The following is a 20,190-nucleotide window of genomic DNA, read 5'->3' on the forward strand; positions in this document are numbered from 1 at the left end:
TCATTTTGAAGTAACTACAGTAGAGTTTACTTGTGGGAAATGACATAGGAGCCTTAAGACCTGGGGTGCACAAGTCACACGTTCTCTCTGAGATTCACCTTCCTCGTCGTTAAAATGAGGGTCTGGTAGGGTCCACTAGAGCTCACCAAAGATTCACAGGCTTCCCTACATTTCCCAGCCACCCCCCCCCCCACCCCATTGGTGGGGTCGTGTGACTACCTCTCACTCCTGGCACAAAAGGGAAGGCATGTGTCACTCTCTTGCCTGAGACAGGTAAGCAGACAAGCTTGGAGGCCATAGATGGCCAATGGCATCATTACAAGATCTGCCTGGACCACATCAGGTGTTACATGGGTTTGTCTGTTGTTACAGCAAAAACCAAACTATGGACTACCGTAAGGATTACAGGTAAGGTAGATAAACATCTAGCACACAGTAAATGCTCCATCATGAGCTGGCTGCAGCCATAGGAGCCTCTACAAGCAGAGGTCCTAAAGCAAGCCAGACAGCATCAGATGATTTTTCTCTCCTACAGCATCTTATTCCCAATAAGATGGAATAAGCTTTTGGCATCTTAAAGCCAAATCTTTCAGGAACTCGATTTGAGAATCTTGAGATACAAGATCCAAGGTAAAGGCCACAGCTGTCCCTGAAAAATGACTCTTTTCATTTAATCTTCTGCTTCATGGAAAGCTTTTTCCTGGGTTAGTATTTCCGGAGAGAGTGACTCAGGCAATATTTGATCTTCAAGGTGCCACGCTCCTCCCCTCTACCCCTTCTCAGCAGTGGGAAGAGTAAGGGCTGTTGGGTCACACAGACTTGGGTTTGAAACCTAGATCCCCTACGTGCCCCTTGTGTCCTTGGGAAAGTTTTCAAACTTTTCCAAGGTTATCTATCAAAAGGTGATTATAACACCTGCTGTATTAGGCAAGATTTTCCAGGGAAACAGAACCAATGGTATATTCCAAGAACGTAAGACATATATGATATATTTATGATAACTATAGATATATTTATAGGTATCTATATCTATATACCTATGTAGAGAGATGTTAAGGAATTGTCTTATGAAATTGTGGGGACTGACATGTCCAAAATTTATGCGGCAAGCCAGCAAACTGGAGATTCAGGTAAGAGTTGATATCGTGGTCCTGAGTCCGCAGCCTGGAAACTCACGCAGCATTTGGCTGTTGCGATCTGTAGACAGAATTCCTTTTTCCTCAGGAAACCGCAGTCTTTTCTCTTAAAGCCTTCAACTGATTGGATGAGGACCACCCACATCATGGAGGGTCATCTGCTTTACCTAAAGTCCATTCATTGTAGATGTTAATTACATCCAAAAAAATACCTTCACAGCAACATGTCGACTAGTATTTGACCAAACCAAGTCATTGATGACTCCATTTATTACCATAAAACTTTTTCAACCAAAAAGGCACTAAGTACAATTGATATAAAAAGTGATATTTTGACATTACCATTTTAAGCAAAGACAATTTTCTCCACACAATTCTCCAGCCAGAGAATGTCATGCAAAGCAAATTTGAACCGCAGGCCACATTTGGGAACATATACCAAGCAAGAGGGATGGAGAGGAGCATCTCCTGTAATCCCTCAGTGCAACTGTGCAATTTTTGTGTATTTCAAAGCACTGCGGTGTTTTGCCTTTATTTTGCCCCTGAGGTATTTTTTGTGTGTTATATCTTTATTTGAATTGAAGTTTGAGTGAAAGGTAATCATGAGTGCCAAGATGATTGAAAACTTGGTAAAGAAACTGGTTAGAAAGAAGAACTTTCTGAAAAATGGCTCTCTCCTGCCTATTTTCCATCAACCATTATCTACTGTCACCACCTTCTATTAGGCCATTCCTTGGGAAGAACTGAAAACTTTTTCTACATTATAGTTTATGTACAAACCGCATTTATTTACTTTCAAGTTGGTGCTGATTATGTGAATTCCCTTTCTTTGTTCAACTGCAGCGGTTCAGCAAGGGATAGGTACAGGCAGGCAGGCCCAGGAATCTGCATTGTTATAAGCTCCTCATAGAATTCTCTAAAGAAAATTAATGTTTGAGAACCACTGCCTTAAGGTATACTAAGAGAACACTCATCCAGGTGGTTTGTTCTCTGTCACGTTTCCCAGTCCTTTCCTTGCAACTGCTTGTGTTTGCAGAGGAAAGACAAATTAATATTATTTTCATGAGCATATTATCATTGTGAGGCCAAAACTGAGATTTTTTTTTAAACCACATAACCAAATTAAAATGTTCTTTTTTCTCAGTTATCCACTTGTTCACTCTTTCCAATAAAACAGTTGATTCCAAGCAGACTACAAATGGGACAATTTCTGGATATTCAGATTGAAGACATTCATCAGAGGCTCTCCTGAATGGTTGTCAAATTTTGGCAAAACCTAGGTCAGAGAAAGGAGGAAAGAAATGCATAATCCATCCACATACATGAGAAAATGCAGTATCTGCTTTTTCTGCATGACTGCATGAATTACTGCATGACCACACGCACACACACACACAAGCACGACTACCTTGAATAATCAAAACTAGGACAGTGGTGCCCCAGCTCTTTTTCCTCCTACTAGTTCTCAGTTATCTCCCCTTCCTGGGACAGCCTACAGAGGTTTTTGTCCCTAATCCCAGCTTTGTACTTAGTTAACTACTATTTTATATTGTCTTTCTTCTCTCCCCAAAAAACAAGTGCATTTTCCCCATATTTCTACTCTCTAAAGTTGATTCGTTCATTCACCAACTGTATAAATATATATTTCTTCATGGAGAAGTAGAGAAAAGAGATGTTGCCCATTTTGCTACTATGATGTCATGAATGCAAAATGGACACTTCTGATGCTAACACGTTATTGGCGACATGGGGTACCTCTGATGACCTTCATTTGAAAGGAACCTTCAAACCAATGGTGAGCAGTATAGACAGTCCCCAAACTTGAAGACTTTATATTTAACCAAGAAGGTGGTTGAATAAGAATTGCATGATGGTATGAAAAGGGATGTGATTTGAGAACTATAAAGTGCTAAAGAGTAGGTATCTTATCTAATCTAACTATGTGCAGCGCCGGACCGGTGTGGGAGGGCTGCCCCGTAATGTTTGTTGAACTGAATTCAGTGCTTGTCTGCAATTCCCGTGGTTTCCGCTCCTTGATTATTGGAGGAGACCTATGAGTTGTTCTTGTTAGTAACCATGTCTTTGGCTTATTGGTTTCTGGATATGTTTACATATGAGGAAGAGGGTTGCAAAATCTTTAATGTACAGGAGCAGAGCTCTTGGCTCTAAAGGAAGTACTTTAAGAAAAGAGACAGCAAATACATTCAATTCAATGAATATTTATGGAGTACCTACTATTTTCAAGGCATTGGATACAGAAATGAAGTCAATAGTCCTTGTTTTCACAGATCCTGAATGCAAGAGTGTGTGTATATGAGGTCGGTGGGCAGGAAATGGGAAAAAATGGAGAGGAAACGAGAGGAAAACAAGTTGAAGTATGTACACAAGTAATCAAAGAAGTAATCTTTTTCCATAAATGAGGCTGTAGCTGAGAGCGTTTAAGATGGAAATATCATCCTGGTCTTGATCTAATTTCTTTTATGAGGAGTACAGAACAGTGGGAGATGCCCTTAAAGCAACAGGTGACACAACACCTGCAGGTCAGATACTGGCTTATCCAGATTGCCTTCCCTGCCCCCCCTCCTTACCTCTCCTGGTCTAGCCAAACATCATTCCTGGTGATCCCATAGCCTCTGTGCTAACTCTGTACTTGCACTTATCGCATTCAAAATGTAACTTCACCTTGCCCTTTACATGTCCCTCTAATTAGACTCTGAAATCTCGAGGCCTTGGCATTGTAACCCTGGCACTTAATGACAGTGTCTGACCCTTAGCAGAGACTCCATAAATGTCTGCTGAGCATTACTGGACACCCAGTGCAGCACAGAACACATCGTAAACTCTCAATAAAGATTTAGTAGGCTAAGCGATGCCACTTTAGAGATCAAGGGGTAAAGGCTTTACAAACCATCGTTCCAAGACTTTCATAGTTAATGTGCAAAGAATTTCCTGGGGAGGTTATTAATAATAAAGACCTCCTCATAAATTTGGATTCAGAAGGTCTGGAATCAGGATCCATTCCTCTGCTTTTCAAACAAGCTCCCCAGTTGACTCTAGAGCAAATGTCCCCATGCCTTGCTTTGAGAAACTCCGCCCTCATTAAGCTTCCTAAAAAGATGATACTTGTCGCTCTGATTAATTGTATATATTCATCTTAAAACCCAAAGAAAACGGGTTTCTACTATTCTCACCATCTGACACTTCTGAAAGTTGGGTTACAAATTGACTCTTTGGATGAAAGTCTTTTGTTCAGACATTATAGGTTAGTCCAGTCCTGGACCGGTTAGTCCAGTCCTGACATCTCAGCCCAAAAAGCTGAGCACACGTGCGAATCTGTGGTTAACCTCGTGTGAGATGCGCCTGTGCACAGCCCCGTAGCTAGAGGGAAAGAAGTGGGTATCTTAGAAAAGTTTTAGACAAATATCATTAATTTATAAGAACTAAAGAATAAGGATTTCTCGGGTGACCTCAGGACCCAATTTTCTAACTATCAGGTTAAATAAAACTTAGCTATACCAGATGCTCGCCCCTAGAAACCTCGAAGGCCAGGAAAGGAAGGGAAACATCGCTCAGCGTGACAGTAAATCAATGTTGGCTGGAGTCCAAAACAAAATAAGTCTTCACTAAGCCGCACTGTGATTTCAGAATTAACAGAAAAATTTCATAAATAGGGCAACAGGGTGTCAAGAGAGAAGGCCAGTAAACTAATTTGAATTACAGACCTCAGCCTCCGAACTCTGGGAGTCGACCTCTGGCAGCCATATTAAAGTGAGGGTAATTAACACCATCCATCTTGCAAGGGGATGGAGATTTGCAGGCTGTTTGAGATTCTGTGAGCACCTCACCCAGACCCCGGTCACCCTTCGAAATATGCTGAACTATGGCAGTCAGCATATAGGGGGATCGTTAAGTGGGTGGGTGAGAGATGGTGGAGAAATCACAGTTTGTAACTGAAATCATTTCACGGGCAGTTTGCCAGCTCTTTGGGAAACTCTAAGATAAAAGCCTTTTAATATGGGCTATTTATGAAGTACAGTGCTATGAATCTATAAGAGCCCTTTAAAAACTACTTAAAAATTGAAAATTCATATTATTTCCTATGTCTTGCTGCCTTAAAAACTAATTCTATCTATTTTGGTGTAGGAATTTAGGAGACAGGTTAATACTACTATCAGATCTTAGCAGGAATAGAAAGTATTCTTCAGGACAAATAATCAGGACCTTTCTTGTACATAGTCACTGCCATCCATTACTCAGCAGAAAGCATTCTCAGATATCAGACTGTGGTCGTCTTTGTACAGATGATGCTAACACAGGCAACACTTACCAAGTGCAGGTGGTGGCTTTGAAAGAGTTGGCAAGGCTGAGAAGAAATGACTTGACGACATCTTGGAGGAAAAAGAGAAAGTATTTTTAAATGCCCAAAACTGGAATAAAATACAGGAATCAGAGCAGTAATTTGGGAAACGGTTACTTACAAGCAATGGTTATCACCAAGGAGCATGTGAAGACACTGGCTATGATTCCTCCCAGAAACCATCTGAAACAGTAGGATTGCTCAGGCTTAGCAAACTAATTGTATATTTCCAACACATAAGATGTTCTTTTAGATTTACCATAGATGGATGATTTTAGGATTTACTATAAAACTACAGTAATAGAGATAGTGCAGTATTGGCAAAAGGATAGAGATATAGATCAACGGAAAAGAATAGAAGTTCCAGAAATAGACCCATACAGATACAAGTTAAGTGATTTTTTAACAGAGGTGCAAAAGCAATGCAATGGAAAAAGGAGAGTCTTTTCAACAAATGGTGTCAAAATAATCATTTAGACACATGCAGAAAAACGAACCTATACAAAGACTTCACACCTTAACACAAAATTTAACTCAAAATGAGTCATAGACTGAAATGTAAACCACAAAAGTATAAAACTTCTAGGAAAAAAAAAAAGGAGAAACTTTGTATGCCTACTGCTTCATAACCTTGACAAAAGAGGGTGTTAAACTTTTGGGTTTTTGTCAATCTGATGGATGATTGTATCACACAGTGGATTTTCTTCTTTTTGAAGAATAATATTTTTATAGCTTTTGTGCTCAAAATATGAATATGGAAAGAGATTGCAAATAAATACAAAGACGAGAGGAAAATGTCACCAAAAAACTCCCACCGCCCTGAAGCATTCACTATTAAATTCTGACAAATATCTTCGCAGACATCTCTTCATAGGCATTTTAAAAACTTTTAAAAGTTGAGCTTTAGCAAATGTACACTAAAGCATATAAAGTGCACATTTTGGGTTTTTTAAAAATATAAACCCTCGTAATCACCCAAAGCAGGAAATAAAATATTTCCAGCAACCCATAAGGTTTCCTTTGTTGATCTTTCCCACTTTATCCCCCCAAATTAACCACTATTCTTACATCTATAGTAACTGATTGGTCTTGCCTTTTCTTGACAATCATATAGACTCTGTTGTCATCTTTCACTTATATAATATCCGTGAGGTTCATCCATGCTGTTGCCCATAGGAATAGTTCTTTTTTAAAAAAACAGTTATTTACTTAACTACACTTTTTACTTTAGAATAACTTTAGATATACAGAGAAATTGCAAAAAAGAATACAAAGGGTTCTCACATACCCCACATCCATTTCCTCTGTTATTAGCATCTTACAGTACATGGTACCTTTGCTATAATTATAAGGAGCCAACATCGGCGCATCACTAATAACTCAACTCCACACTTCATCTGAACTTTACAGTTTTTCCCTAATTGATCCATTTTCCAGCATCCCACATAGGATATCACATGACATTTAGTCATTATGTCTCCTTAGGTTCCTTTGGGCTGTGACGATCTCTCAGACTCTCCTTGGTTTTGATGACCTTGATGGTTTTGAGGAGCACTGGTCAGATAATGTGGAGAGTGTCCCTCAAGTTGGGTTTTTCTCATGGTTAGACTGGGGTTCGGAAGACCCTAGAGGTGGAGTGCCATTCTCATCATATGAAGGGTACATGCCATCAACACTACTCATACCTTTTGATGTTGACCTTCATCATCTGAGGTACCATGTGTCAGTTTTCTCAACTGAAAAGTTTCCTTTTCCCCCTCTTTCCAAACACTACTGCTTGGAAGCAAGTTTCCAAAGGTAGCTCAAACTCAAGTGATGGGGAGTCAATTTCTCCTCTTAAGGGAGGAGTTTCTACAGAAATTAACCTAAGAGGAACACTTTATTAATAGTCCTATGAAATAAAGAAAAGTTTCCATGATCAGCAAAGTCTGGGAAAAGCTAAGTTAAATAAAGCTAAACAGGTTTCTTCACCACATTATTTCACTGAGACTTTATTATGCTAATACACATTGTGATCCTCCAACTTGGGATATATAATGCAGAATTTTGCAAATGTATTTTTAACTACAGGACTCCCCCCAACCCCTTTGTGTTCTTCTGGTTCCATTATGATCTAAAAATACTTCTCAAACCTCATAATTATCTGGGAAGCTGTTTTAAAGTATGGATTCTCACTCGATCTAAATTGGTATCTCAAGGGATGGGATCCAGGGCTTCGTATTTAAAAATACAACTCCCCCAAGTGGTCCATGGGATGTGAGATACTTGATCATCAACAGGAGGGACTTGAGAGGAAGCGGCACTTAGTGACTGGAGTTCAAGGACCACAAAGACCCCAGGAGGTACCATTCATCCCTGTTTCATTGTTTCAACAAATATCGATGAGGCCCTAGCACAGTGTCTCTGTCCTCAAGGAGCTTGCAATCTTATAGGGAAAGACGGATCATTAGCATTTAAACAAGTGAACACATAATAGGTCAGTGGTGATAAAGGCTCCGAAGAAAAGCCAAGTGAGATGTGTGTGATAGAGAATGGTATTCTATTTATACAGGGTTGTCAGGGAAGGGTTTTCTGACAATGTTTGTGACATTTGGACAGATTTCAGAAAGAATTAAGGGCACAAGTTATTGTTTCTCCAGAAGAAAAAGACTGTAGTAGGCAGAATAAATAGCAAGCACAAAGGCTCTGAGGCACAGGTGGGATTAGCTCAGATGGGACTTGATCACTGCCCTGGAGACTTGGGCAAGAAAAGAATAGGAAGGACACGCTGGACAGAGGGTAGAACAGAAACGTGCCTATAACCAGGCAAGAGCGTTATGTCCTCTGAGATGTTGAGGAGACATTTTATGTGAGGATATAAAAATATAATGGGAAAGATGGAGTCCCAATGGGACTCCGTTGTGGGACTTCACATGCCCTTGAACTCCAAGTAGGGTTACTTAGACTGTATCTGTAATAGGGAGTCACTGAGGATTTAAACGAAGGATAATGCATGGTAAAAATCCAATTTCTAGCAAGATCCACTGCCTTTGATATGTCTTGTGAGATAATGGGAGGAGGGAGGTGATAGATAAAAGGGCAATGGACAGACAAATGAACAGATCTTAACCACAGAGCTACCTAAAACGCTTTGCGGAACAAGGTAAGGAAATCATCAATCAATTACAGCTTCATTAATTATGAAACACAACCACATAAACATAAAATCTGAATTACCTTGCACAGGCAGAGATAATTAAGCATGCAGCAAACAGAGTTGCTTGAAAGGAGACCTCTCCTAACAAACTGGTTTCTAATAGGAAAAATAAAAAGAAATGAATTAGAACTCAAACACATGGTTTTCAAACGTATGTCAGCTCAAGTAATTTGTCATAAGTAATAAGATAAAATTATCAAATGTTGTACAGGGCCATTTATTACAAATTTCCTGAAAATGATCACTTTTGTCCTATCACTAAAAAAATAAATGATTACATTACATAAACAGTTTGGGGCTTGCCTTTTACTTTAACGTTGGGGAAAGGCTTTTTAGAATGTATGCTAATGTCAGAAATCTAACTGGGATGATATTGATAATAATATTAATGCCTCAAATTTGTGGAGTGACTTATGATTCACAAAGAGCTTTCCTACATCAGTTCATTTCATCAACACGACAAAAGCCTGAGGCGGGAACCATTATCACAGTTCTGCAAATGAGAAGACCAAATTTCAAATGATGAAATTCGTCCAAGGTCACACAGCTATGAGGTGCTAGAGCCAAGATTGAAAAACCACATCTAGCCAGAACACCATGTTTTGCCTAAAATGGGGCGGGGAAAGAGAATGGCAACGTGGCATGCTGGGAGTCTCTAAAGGGCAAAAAAAGAGAATAAATATTCGGAACTATCTGTCCTTCTGAAACTCTTTGCTATCATAAAATATTTCAGTGCTACTAAGCCACAGTGGAAATGACTGCAAATCCTCCAGAAGTTATAAATGGAAGAGTTAAACCAGTTGTGACCCTGAGTATTATTCTAATCACCTAAAAGAAATCAGAGCTAGTTTAAGGATCGCCACATAAAGATCTAAAGGAAAATAGAACAAACCTCAGCTTAATCTTTGCCAAATGCTTCAAAAGCTCAATTTTTGTTTAAATAGTTGTTTAAAACTTGGAATGACTTTGAGCTATGAACGCGTTTATTTTTGCCATTTGTGCTCTGAATGGAGGTCGAGTCAGCTAACAGAAACCTACTTAGTCCACAATGCGGGCAGAACACTGGAGACTGGCAATGCAAAATATAGCAGTTGTGAATGACATCACTGCAAGTGTACAGTATTTCATGTATACTGTGATTTAGATAAGTTATTGTGGGTTCAGTTGAACACTCAACCATCCTTCTAAAGTATGTTTCTATTCTTAGCTTCCTCTGATTTCAAGTAGAATTTGAAACCCATTTTCTCACAGAAATAAGTCTAGCTTGACTGCAAAGGTCACTAGACTTGAATATTGAAGGAAAATTGGGTTTAAATTCAAGTTCTATAAAGATATGCATTGTGTGATTGTGGACAAGGTGTTCATTGATTCATTCCATCAGTAGCCGCTCACGTAGCATTGATTTTGGCTTAGTTCACGTGTAACCTCCTTGAAGAAGCCTTCCTGGATGCCTTCAACTCCCCCTTGGCCCTTAGCTTCTCCCTCTTTATAATCCCATTATACCTTATGCCTGTCTCCATCAACAACCTTTTCACACTGAATTAAAATTGCTGTTTTCTTTCTCTACGATTCCCCACCAGACTATTGAGAATAGCCAGCATCTATTGGCTGCTCTTTGGTGGCAGTGCCCATATTTTCCTTGGGAAGCCCCTCTCCCCTTCTCCTAGTACATGGTGCCCATGGACAGACTGATTTCCCTCCCAGTCTTTGATCCACTCCAAGCCATTTGGAGCTTTACATGTTTATTGACAAAGGGATTGGTTTTGCCATGTAAAGGGGACCCTTCCTGAACCAAGAAAGCCTGCCCTTTGGTCCTAACTTGAGAAGCCAATAATCTCCTTCTGCTGGCCTTGAACATGGAAAGTTGTAGGTACAGAGCCAGCAGGAACTACCATGGAGTAGTAAGTAGCATTTTAAAGAGTGAAGCTGACACAGAAGAAAAGAGACTTGTACAGACTGACAGAAACCTGAAATGTTTGCCTGGAGTTTTTAATAATATGAAGCAATACATTCAATGATTGATTAATCCATTTTGAGTTGGATTGCCATCCGCTGGAACTCAAAAAGCCCTGAGTGATAAAGATGATGCCATGCATGCCTATATCCCTAGCATATGAACCATCACCTGAAACAGCCTGCACGCTCAAAACCTACATGCGAAGGAGGTAAAATAGAATCAAATGGAGACCTTGTCCACTCAGGGCTTCATAGACGGGTGAGGCAAAGGAAGAGGGCGTCAACAGAGAGATAGATACCCGGTGCTGTGTGCTATGGCGTCTCAGGGAAGCCAAGTGTTACCTCAACGCCCCAGCAGGGGGCAGAGAAGGCCCCACAGAAGCGGTCTCCTCTGAACTGTACCTTGAAGAAAGAGCAGGGGTCTTCCAGGTATAGCCCGTGGGAGACATTCTAGATACAACACAGAACATGTACAGAGGCTTACTTGGCCTGTCTGAACTTGAGTATTCTTATCTGTAAAATGGAGGTAGCACACTTAACTGGTCCACCACAGTCATGGAGCCCGTGCTCTGTGCCAAGCACTACCTGGGTAAGTTTAAAATCTACAAATGCCTAAGATATGGTGCCCATCCTGAAGGAGCTCACAGCATGATGGGTGAGATACAAAAGTAAACATGCAAGAGCAGTGCAGGAAATGGGTATGGAGGAACACAAAAAGGGGTCACTTAACACCTCTTCCTCAGAAAACAGGGTGGACTCCCTGGAGGAGGTGGCTGTGAAGCCTTAGTAGGTGTTGATCACCGGGGAACTGTCTAAAAAATAAACACTGCTTTCTCTGTCATCCCAACACCTTGAAAGGGAACTAAAAAACCCTCAACACTTATCTAATAGCTGCACTGGGACAAAATAAAGCAGAGCATATTGGTCTTTGGGAGTAGAAGTGGTCAGTGAAATAAATATTCATGATCTGGGGAAGGCAAACAAAGAGAAGATATTATTTTTCCACTTAACCTCAATCTTATGTAATCATAACGTCACATTTTTGAAGTGCTTAGTATACACGATGCTAAGTGCTCGACACGGATTATTTTAGTCATTTACAAGGTAAGCACTATGGTTATCTCCATTTACAGATGAAAACGTGAAATTTTGCAGGGTTGGGTAAACAGCTTCTGAGTTCCAGCCAACAAATGGGCACTGGGCTTTGAACCTTGGCAAGCTGAAGATAGAGCCTGGAGGCGACACTGTGTGCAAACATGATTAATCTGATATTAGCAAGCTAGAGATTAAGGGAGATGCCTGCTGAATTTATTTCAGATGTACTACTGACAGGAAATAACAATGCCTGGATATCTTTTGACTTTCCTTGCTGGGGGCATAGCATGAAAGGACGTTCTTTTCTTTCTTCCCTTCATTTTCTTCTTATAGTGTATGTCAAATGCACAGCTAAGTATAAAGATGATAACAGTGTACACCTGTGTACGCACGACTCCGCTTTAGCCAAGCTTAACATCTTGCCAAACGTCTTCAGGGTTTTTAAAAAATAAATAACACTGCAAATCCAGTCCTTCTGGTGCCTCAAAGATGACACCTCCAAATCAATCACCTTCTCTGCGAATGCATCACATGGGCACAGGCTGATACCAGCGCCTAAGGGGATATAGTCATCTCTGGGCCCTGAAAGGAAGAATTATTTGGGTGTGGCAAAGATTTAAAAAAAAAAAAAACTCACTTGGATGATCCAAAATGTTTTCCTGGAAAGGTTCAGAAGCTGTGAACTGGGACCGAGGAGGCAGGTTGTGGGAGTTTTCTCCGGGACTCCGAGAGGTGACATGGCTGGAAAAGGAGGTTTTCACAGACTCTGCATTTAGCTTCTCCGACTCCCAGTTATCCGTCAGTGAATAGTCCAAACCACCTCCTGGAAGAGCAGAAGGGATCAGTGCTTGTGCGTGTTTGTGTGTGTGTGTGTTTTCGGTGACTAATGATCATAACAATAGTCTCAAGAAGGACAGAGAATTGGAACTGAACGAGCAGAGATATTTTTTTCCTAACCTCTATTTTCATGGCATGTCTGGATCATAAAGTGACTAAGGCAGCCCACAGGTGACAGCCCCAGAGAAGATGCCAAGCCAGAGTTTCGGAAGGGGAGCCAGGGTAGAGGGGAAGCCAGGGTAGAGGGGAAGGCAAAAGCTTCATGAGCCCCGGGCGGGCGGATCCGTTGATTCATTCAATGCAGAATTATTGTATAACTGCACACAGGACACAGCTCAAGAGGCTGGGAGTCGGAAGCCAAAGTAGATACTGCTGTGCCCCACTCACAGTTGGAGAGGGACAGGCACACAAGCCCACAGCTAAGAGGCAACGAGGTCATTGCTATGTGGAAGCCTGGCAGAAGGTGTCCAGATGGAGCCTAGGAGGGAGTGTGTGAGTGCTGAAGTGGAAACTTGAAGGATGAGTAGGAGTGCTTCCAGAGAGACAGCAGGAGGAGGGCAGGCCAGGCAGAGAGGAGAAGGAGGGAGAGGGGGAGGGGAGAGGGGGAAGGGGGAGGGGGGAGGGGAGAGGGGGAGGGGAGAGGGGGAGGGGGAGAGGAGAGGAGGAGGGGAGGGGGAGGGAGGGGGGAGGGGGAGAAGGAAAGACATCAGCCTGGGAGAGAACGTGGCAGGTTCCCAGAAGAGGGAGGCCTCCTATGTGGTCAGGCAGGAAGTCCTGGAAGATGGTTCTGGCTGGACTGCTAAGAGGGGGTCAAATCACGAAGGGCCTCATGGGTCACACTCACTCAGGAGCTAAGATTTATCCTGAGGGCAACTTGGAGCATGAGTGTAACAGGAGGTACCTGGTGTGTTGAAGTGCTCACTCAGCAGTGAGAGATGGGAGAGAGGCCCCTCCCCGTTTTGGAAGCTGGGAATGACTGTGGAACTCCAAGAGACACTTGGGGTCCTCATATAACAGTGCTTCTTAAGCAGAAGTAATTTCTCTCCCCAGGGGACATTTGACAATGTTTGGAGTCATTTTAGGTTGTCACAACTTGAGCAGGGGAGAAGGGATGGGGTGTCACTGGTATCTAAGGAAATAAAACCCAGGGATGTTGTGAAACATCCTATAATGCACAAGACAGGCCTGGATACTGAGCTAATGAACTGATGCTTCTGGACACGGGAATTCCTGCCAACCCTGCAGGTTGCCTCCCACCCTCCCACCCACAACTTGCTGCCTCTTGACAAAGCAATCTGCAGAAGCATCCCTGCTGGTTGCCATAGAAAAAGGAAACAGTAGAAAGTGAAACATGCAGAGCATCCAGTAATGATCAAGTTGCAGACGAGGTCCTGGACCTTGTTCATTGCAGCACTATTCACAACAGCCAAGTTATGGAAACAACCCGAGTATTCACCAATAGGCAAATGAGTAAAGAAAATCCTGTCATTTGTAACATTGTGGATGAACCAGGAGGACATTATGCTAAGTGAAATAAGCCAGTCATAGAGAGACAAATACCGCATGATTCCACTTACACATGTGGTGTCTAAAATAGTCAAAATCAGAAAAGCAGAGAATAAAATGGTGGTTGCCAGGAGCTGGGGGGAGCGGGCTATGGGGAGTTGTTCAACAGTTATAAGGTTTCAGTGATGCTAGATGAATAAGTTCTAGAGGTCTGCTGAACATAGTGGCTATAGGTGTCAATGAGGTATTTTATGCACTTCAAAATGTGTTGAGAAGGGTGATCTCGCTTTTTGTTCTTAGTACAAAAAACAGACTCCCCCCAAAACCCCCGCAGAAACAAAAGACTCCACAAAGGGACACAAGGAAACTCTGGGAGGTGTTGGATGTCTGTTGCCTTGACTCTGGTGATGGTATCAGGGGGTTTGCAACTGTCCAAACTCATCAAAGTGTACACATTAAATAAGTACATCTGCATATATCAATTATACCTCAATAAAGCTGTTTTAAAAAAAGAGAGGAAGCTATGTGGTCAAATTAACATGGAAGTGAGAAGGAACTGGTAACTTTCATGGCTGATTATATATTCATGAATGGCACTGAACTAAGATCTGGGGAGATATGGTTGAGGATGTGAGAAGAGTAAAAATATTCCTGTGCTGTCGTCCAAGGCTGCTCTGTTGAACTTATGCTTTGCCACTGAGAGTGAGATGAAAGAAAAATGTATCTCGTGTAGCATACTGGAAATATTACACAGAATTTTCTGCAAGAAGAGCTGACATTAAAAAGAGAAACCACAAAAGAATCTTAACAAAAAATGATCAAGGAATTTTCATCTCTGAAAGGACAAGGTTTGCCCCCAATTCACGCTTCCCCTCACTGACATTTTTTTCCCTCTAACCTTAATAATAAATGAAAGAATCATAATGCAGAAAACATTTCAGTAAATAGTTCTTTGGTATTATATTTGAAGATATTAATTTCATTCTGTTCCTCCTGATTTATTTAAATGCAGGGTAGTTGACTCCTGTTTGAAAAGGAGGAATCCATTTCTCCGGAGCACATTCCCTATCCTTGCAATGCAGAATGGGCATTTGTTTGCTATAGAGGGAAACACAAAGTGACATACAGATGTTGCCATTAAAGATATTTACGGAAGAGGCGCTAGATCAAGAGAAAATCGCAGACCTCAGGCAAGGGTGCCTTGTCTGAGGTCATCTTGTCTTTCTTTCTTGGGACTGGCAGAAATAGAGCGGGAAGTCCTGATTCGTCCTCCCTGCACGAATCCTAGATCCTCTATCAATATGACTCACGGGCTCTGGGGATGCATCCCAAATTGCAGTATTGGGTCTGGGGAGCCACAGAATGCCATGGCTAAAGAATGAATTGCAGCTAATGAGGAAAGGTATCTCGACACAGCTGTGGAAGGGGTGAGCTAAGGATAAACAAAATAGGCAACAACAACAAGAAAAACATTTTTAGCCTGAAAAATGAAGCAAAAGGAAATCAGAGGAAGTAAGTTTTGATTGCATCCATGGCCCAGAGAGAAAACAGCAAAACAATTTAATTTTGAATTCTTCTCTAGTCTTCTAACTCGGCGATGTTTCCAGAGAAAAATAAATTGCTGATAAAAGTCACGGGGCTTTGGGTAAATCCGGAAAATAAGAAGTCTGGGGAAGATTTGATTACAATTGACAGCAGAAATGAGAGCTTTCAAAATCCTGTGTGTGCGCACCCGGGGTTGACTAATTACTGATTTGGAGGGGGGTGGTTTGATTTGTTATATTTAGAAGATATTTGGAAACCATGAGAATTTTAACAAGATACCTCATGCACATGCGGTGCTGCTGTGGTCCAATTGCTTTAAGGTTGTTTGGACATATTTTGAAGAGGCAACTATGGGAAAACAAGATGTTGATTTACAAATATGTGAAACTCTGCCTTTAGAACAGTGATTCCCAAACTTTAGGCATCCAAGCATCATTTTCCTGATTTTTGCCACATCCCGGAGCCTTCTTAACTCCTAGCCATTTCATATTTTCTTAAATTGTTTCACTTTAGTCTTTTACTTTAAAGGAAACTTTATATCAATCATTTAAATGTCCTAAAGAAAAAGTAAATATAAAAACAAATACAGGGCTTCCCTGGTGGTGCAGCGGTTGAGAGTCCGCCTGCCGATGCAGGGGACATGGGTTCGTGACCCGGTCCGGGAAGATCCCACATGCCGCGGAGCAGCTGGGCCCGTGAGCCGTGGCCGCTGAGCCTGTGCGTCCGGAGCCTGTGCTCCGCAACGGGAGAGGCCACAACAGTGAGAGGCCCGCGTACCGCAAAAAACAAAAAACAAAACCAAATACAGTGAAAATGAGACCTTATTTAATTTGCACTAAATACTTTTGTAGGGGAGAGCTCTGAGTCTGTTCTTTGTTAAAAGAGAGAGTAGTGAGTGTTCAAGAGTCTTAAAGCAACTGGGGCTCCCATCTGAGCCCTTCTCCTTGGTTTTATGAGAAAGATGGTGAGATCTGGAAGAGTCAGAGCTTCTGTCTCACTGAGAGATTCAGCATTCACTACTGTCGTGTCCTAGAGGCGTCTGCTGCCTCACCCACACTTTGGGAAAACGTTGCTTTAGAACCAAGAAGAGGCTTGCCCCATGTGTTCCAGAAAGTCAGCCTAGGACCAAGAGATGGATGTTCCAAGTGCATAAGATAGGTCAGCAGAAGCCAGCCACTACTGCCGCAGTGCTACCAATGAGAGGAAGATGCAGCCCACCCTTAAAAGTCAAGGGGGTTTTGATTGTGTTGTATACTAGTATACAGGAAAGAACGGTGAGATTAGGAGAGTCATGAAGTACTGGATTTGGAAAAACCTGGTTTTTATAAAACAGAATGGAATGAAAGCCTAAGCCCCAATATTGCTGACTTTGCCCCCTGAAATAACAGAACTCTATTGAGACAAGCCCTTGGCAACACGAAGGTCACGGAAGAAAAAGTAAGCAACTCAGGGCTGAGCTGTGATTCCTTTAGGGCAGAAGAAGGGCAGGCCCCCAACCATTACCAAACACCACTTTTGTCAGGACCGTTGCAACATGCAGTGTTCCTGCCCCTGCTCTGGCACCTTATCGTTTTGCTTAGGACCTTGTTGTCTTTTTACCAACTTAATTACTTGAAATGCTAATATAGCCTGTCTCTTTGCTGTTTCAAGGCTGTGATATATTTTCCTAGTGTTTCTGGTTTTTAAAAATAAAAAGGTTTAATTTTTCCTCCAGAAAAAGAAAAAGTCATGAGTCCAAATTAGGCAAATCCATGCAGACAGGAAGTAGGCTAATGGTCTGCTAATGGGTAGGGGGACAGGAAATGGGGCATGCCTGATAACGAGTACGGTGTTTCTCTTTGGTGTGATGCAAATGTTCTGGAATTAGAAAGTGGTCATGGTTTCATAACCTACTTTGTGAATATACTAAAACAATCACTGAATTGTACATGTTAATATGGTAAACTTTATGGTATGAATTATATCTCAATTAAAAAGTAAGGAGGGCTCCTTCTCACTGTAGGTATCCGTGCCACAATCTGTCCGGGATGCCAAGAGTTGGCAGGATCACCTCTAGTTGCCTTGTTCTTTTTTTTTTAACATCTTCATTGGAATATGATTCTTTACATTGTTGTGTTATTTTCTGCTGCATTCTAGTTGCCTTCTGATGGAAGATGCCGTGCATAACTTTTTTACCAGAGACGTCTTTAAGGCTGCAGGACACTTGACCTCTTTCGCAAGCGGCACACCCTTAGTCATTTCTTTATATGCTCTTCTTTCATGGCATCATGCTGTTCTGGTCCTCTGCCTGAGAAACTTTCCCCACCGTGCCTGTCCTGGGTGTAGCACGGTGAGCACATACTCAAGATTCCTCGGTTTGAGGCCAGCCTATGCTACTTACTAGTTGCACGGCCCCATGAAAAGGATCTAATCTGCCTTAGCGTTCCCCTCGGTAAAATGGGGATAATCATAATACTCTCTCCATGTTGTTGCAAATGGCAGGATTTCCTTCTTTTATAAGGCTGAATGACATTCCACTGTATGTATATGCCACATTTTCTTTGCTCATTTATCTGCTGATGGACATTTAGATTGTTTCCATATCTTTGCTATTGCGAGTAACGCTGCAATGAATATGGAATGCTGATAACTCTTTGAGATCCTGATTTCAATTCCTGTGAATATATATCCAGAAGTGGGATTGCTGGATCACATGGTAGTTCTATTTTTAATTTTTTTAGGAGCCTCCCTACTGTTTTCCATAGCGACTGTACTAATTTACATTCCCTCCAGCAGTGCACAAGGGTTCCCGTTTTTCCACATCCTCACCAACATGGAAGAACCTGAAGCACATTGTGCTATGTGAAACAAGCCAGACACAGCGGGAGAAATGCTGCATGATTTCCGTAGTCCAAATTTCAGTTCCACAAGATGAATGAATCCTAGAGGTCTGTACAGCACCGTGGCTATAGGTAACGATTCTGTGTTGTATACTTAGAACTTTGCTAAGAGGGTAAATCTTACATTGTGTTCCTAACACACACACATGCACACAACTAATACTCGCGCATAGACTTTGGAGAGAAGTGATGACATAACATAATGGATTTGTTGCAATGATGCTGGTCCATAGCTCTCATTACTATCAGGGATAATTATTACTGGAGCTGCTGTTTAACCTCCTAAATCCCTTTCTTAACTCTCCTTTCTGCTCATCCACTTGTTTTCCTCCTTTATTCCAAAGACCTCTACTACTTCTCACACTGGCTTCCAAATCGATATCCAGATCCTTCCTCACTCCTGACCTCTTTTCTTACACTTCTAAACCCCTACTGGCTATCTGTCCACTTCCCATAAGTACAACAAATTAAACTCACAAGAAACAGAATTCAGGGTCTCTTTTCCTGACCCCAATCTGTTCCTTTTTGCCTTTTTATAGCTAATTCATATTGAGCAGGACACCAGACCCTGTACTAATATGTCCTTTCCATGAATTATTGCATCTCATCCTCACAGCAATTCCACGTTACTATTTTTCTTATTTTATATACATAGAAATAGAAGACCAGGATTGTTAACTAACTTCCCCGAGAACACTCAGGTTGGAGAAGGTGATTCAAGGACTTGACTTTAGGTCCGTTCAGCTCAAAAGCTCATCTTCCTCATAACTCGGCCCAACTGTCTTCCAGGCCTTGGTGACAGGCAGAACTTTTCACACAGTTCCCTGAATTAAACACATCCGTTTTCTTTGATTCCTCCCACTTTCTCATCACTACATTCGATCTGTCACCAGTGTGCCAATTCTACCTTGAAAAAGATTCCTTCAATCTCTTCCCTCTATTTCCAGAGCCACGGTCCCTGGTGTGCCAGCTGATTTTAATTGCCTCTGAGTTCCCACTAGGTACCTCCATCCAATCTTCACTTCATGGCGCTGTAAAGGCAATCTTTAAACATCTAAATCTGATTGTGTCATTGCCCTGCTTAAGAGCCTTCTACCAGCAGATGTAAGCTATTAGATATGGAATGGATAAACAACAAGGTCCTACTGTGTAGCACAGAGAGCTATATTCAGTATCCTATGATAAACCACGATGGAAAAGAATATCAAAAGGAGTGTATGTGCAAAGCAGAAATAGAGACACAGGTGTAGAGAACAAACTTAGGGACGTCAAGGGGGGAAGGGGGTGGGATGAACTGGGAGATTAGGATTGACATATATACACTACTATGTATAAAATAGATAACTAAGGAGAACTTACAGTGAACTCTACTCAGTGATCTGTGGTGACCTAAATGGGAAGGAAATCTAAAAAAGAGGAGATATGTAAGTATACGTATATATGATATATACGTATAAATGATTCACTTCGCTGTACAGCAGAAACTAACACTATATTGTAAAGCAACTATACTTCAATAAAAAATAATAAAATAGGGCTTCCCTGGTGGCGCAGTGGTTGAGAGTCCGCCTGCCGATGCAGGGGACATGGGTTCGTGCCCCGGTCCGGGAGGATCCCACGTGCCGCGGAGCGGCTGGGCCCGTGAGCCATGGCTGCTGAGCCTGCGCGTCCGGAGCCTGTGCT

The 20,190-nt window shown here is 41.8% G+C and overlaps 1 protein-coding gene across 7 annotated transcripts in view; it reads right to left on the minus strand.

The window, feature by feature from the left end:
- TMEM71 (transmembrane protein 71) overlaps positions 1 to 20,190 on the minus strand; it is a 41,472-nt gene that overhangs the window by 8,576 nt on the left and 12,706 nt on the right. For 6 of the 7 annotated variants that reach the window (XM_073794778.1, XM_073794776.1, XM_073794775.1 and 3 more), the window contains 5 exons: positions 12,378 to 12,563; positions 8,710 to 8,785; positions 5,615 to 5,676; positions 5,464 to 5,524; positions 1,389 to 2,412 (listed from right to left, as the gene is read on the minus strand). In XM_073794778.1, coding sequence (XP_073650879.1) covers positions 2,373 to 2,412; positions 5,464 to 5,524; positions 5,615 to 5,676; positions 8,710 to 8,785; positions 12,378 to 12,563 — 425 coding nt within the window. In that variant the 3' untranslated portion in view covers positions 1,389 to 2,372. Of the gene's footprint in view, positions 1 to 1,037; positions 1,304 to 1,388; positions 2,413 to 5,463; positions 5,525 to 5,614; positions 5,677 to 8,709; positions 8,786 to 12,377; positions 12,564 to 20,190 lie in introns of those variants that run through there. The other variant, XR_012327426.1, reaches the window with a different exon arrangement.

The sequence above is a fragment of the Tursiops truncatus genome, chromosome 17, assembly GCF_011762595.2.
Source record: "Tursiops truncatus isolate mTurTru1 chromosome 17, mTurTru1.mat.Y, whole genome shotgun sequence".
Classification (NCBI taxonomy): domain Eukaryota; kingdom Metazoa; phylum Chordata; class Mammalia; order Artiodactyla; family Delphinidae; genus Tursiops; species Tursiops truncatus.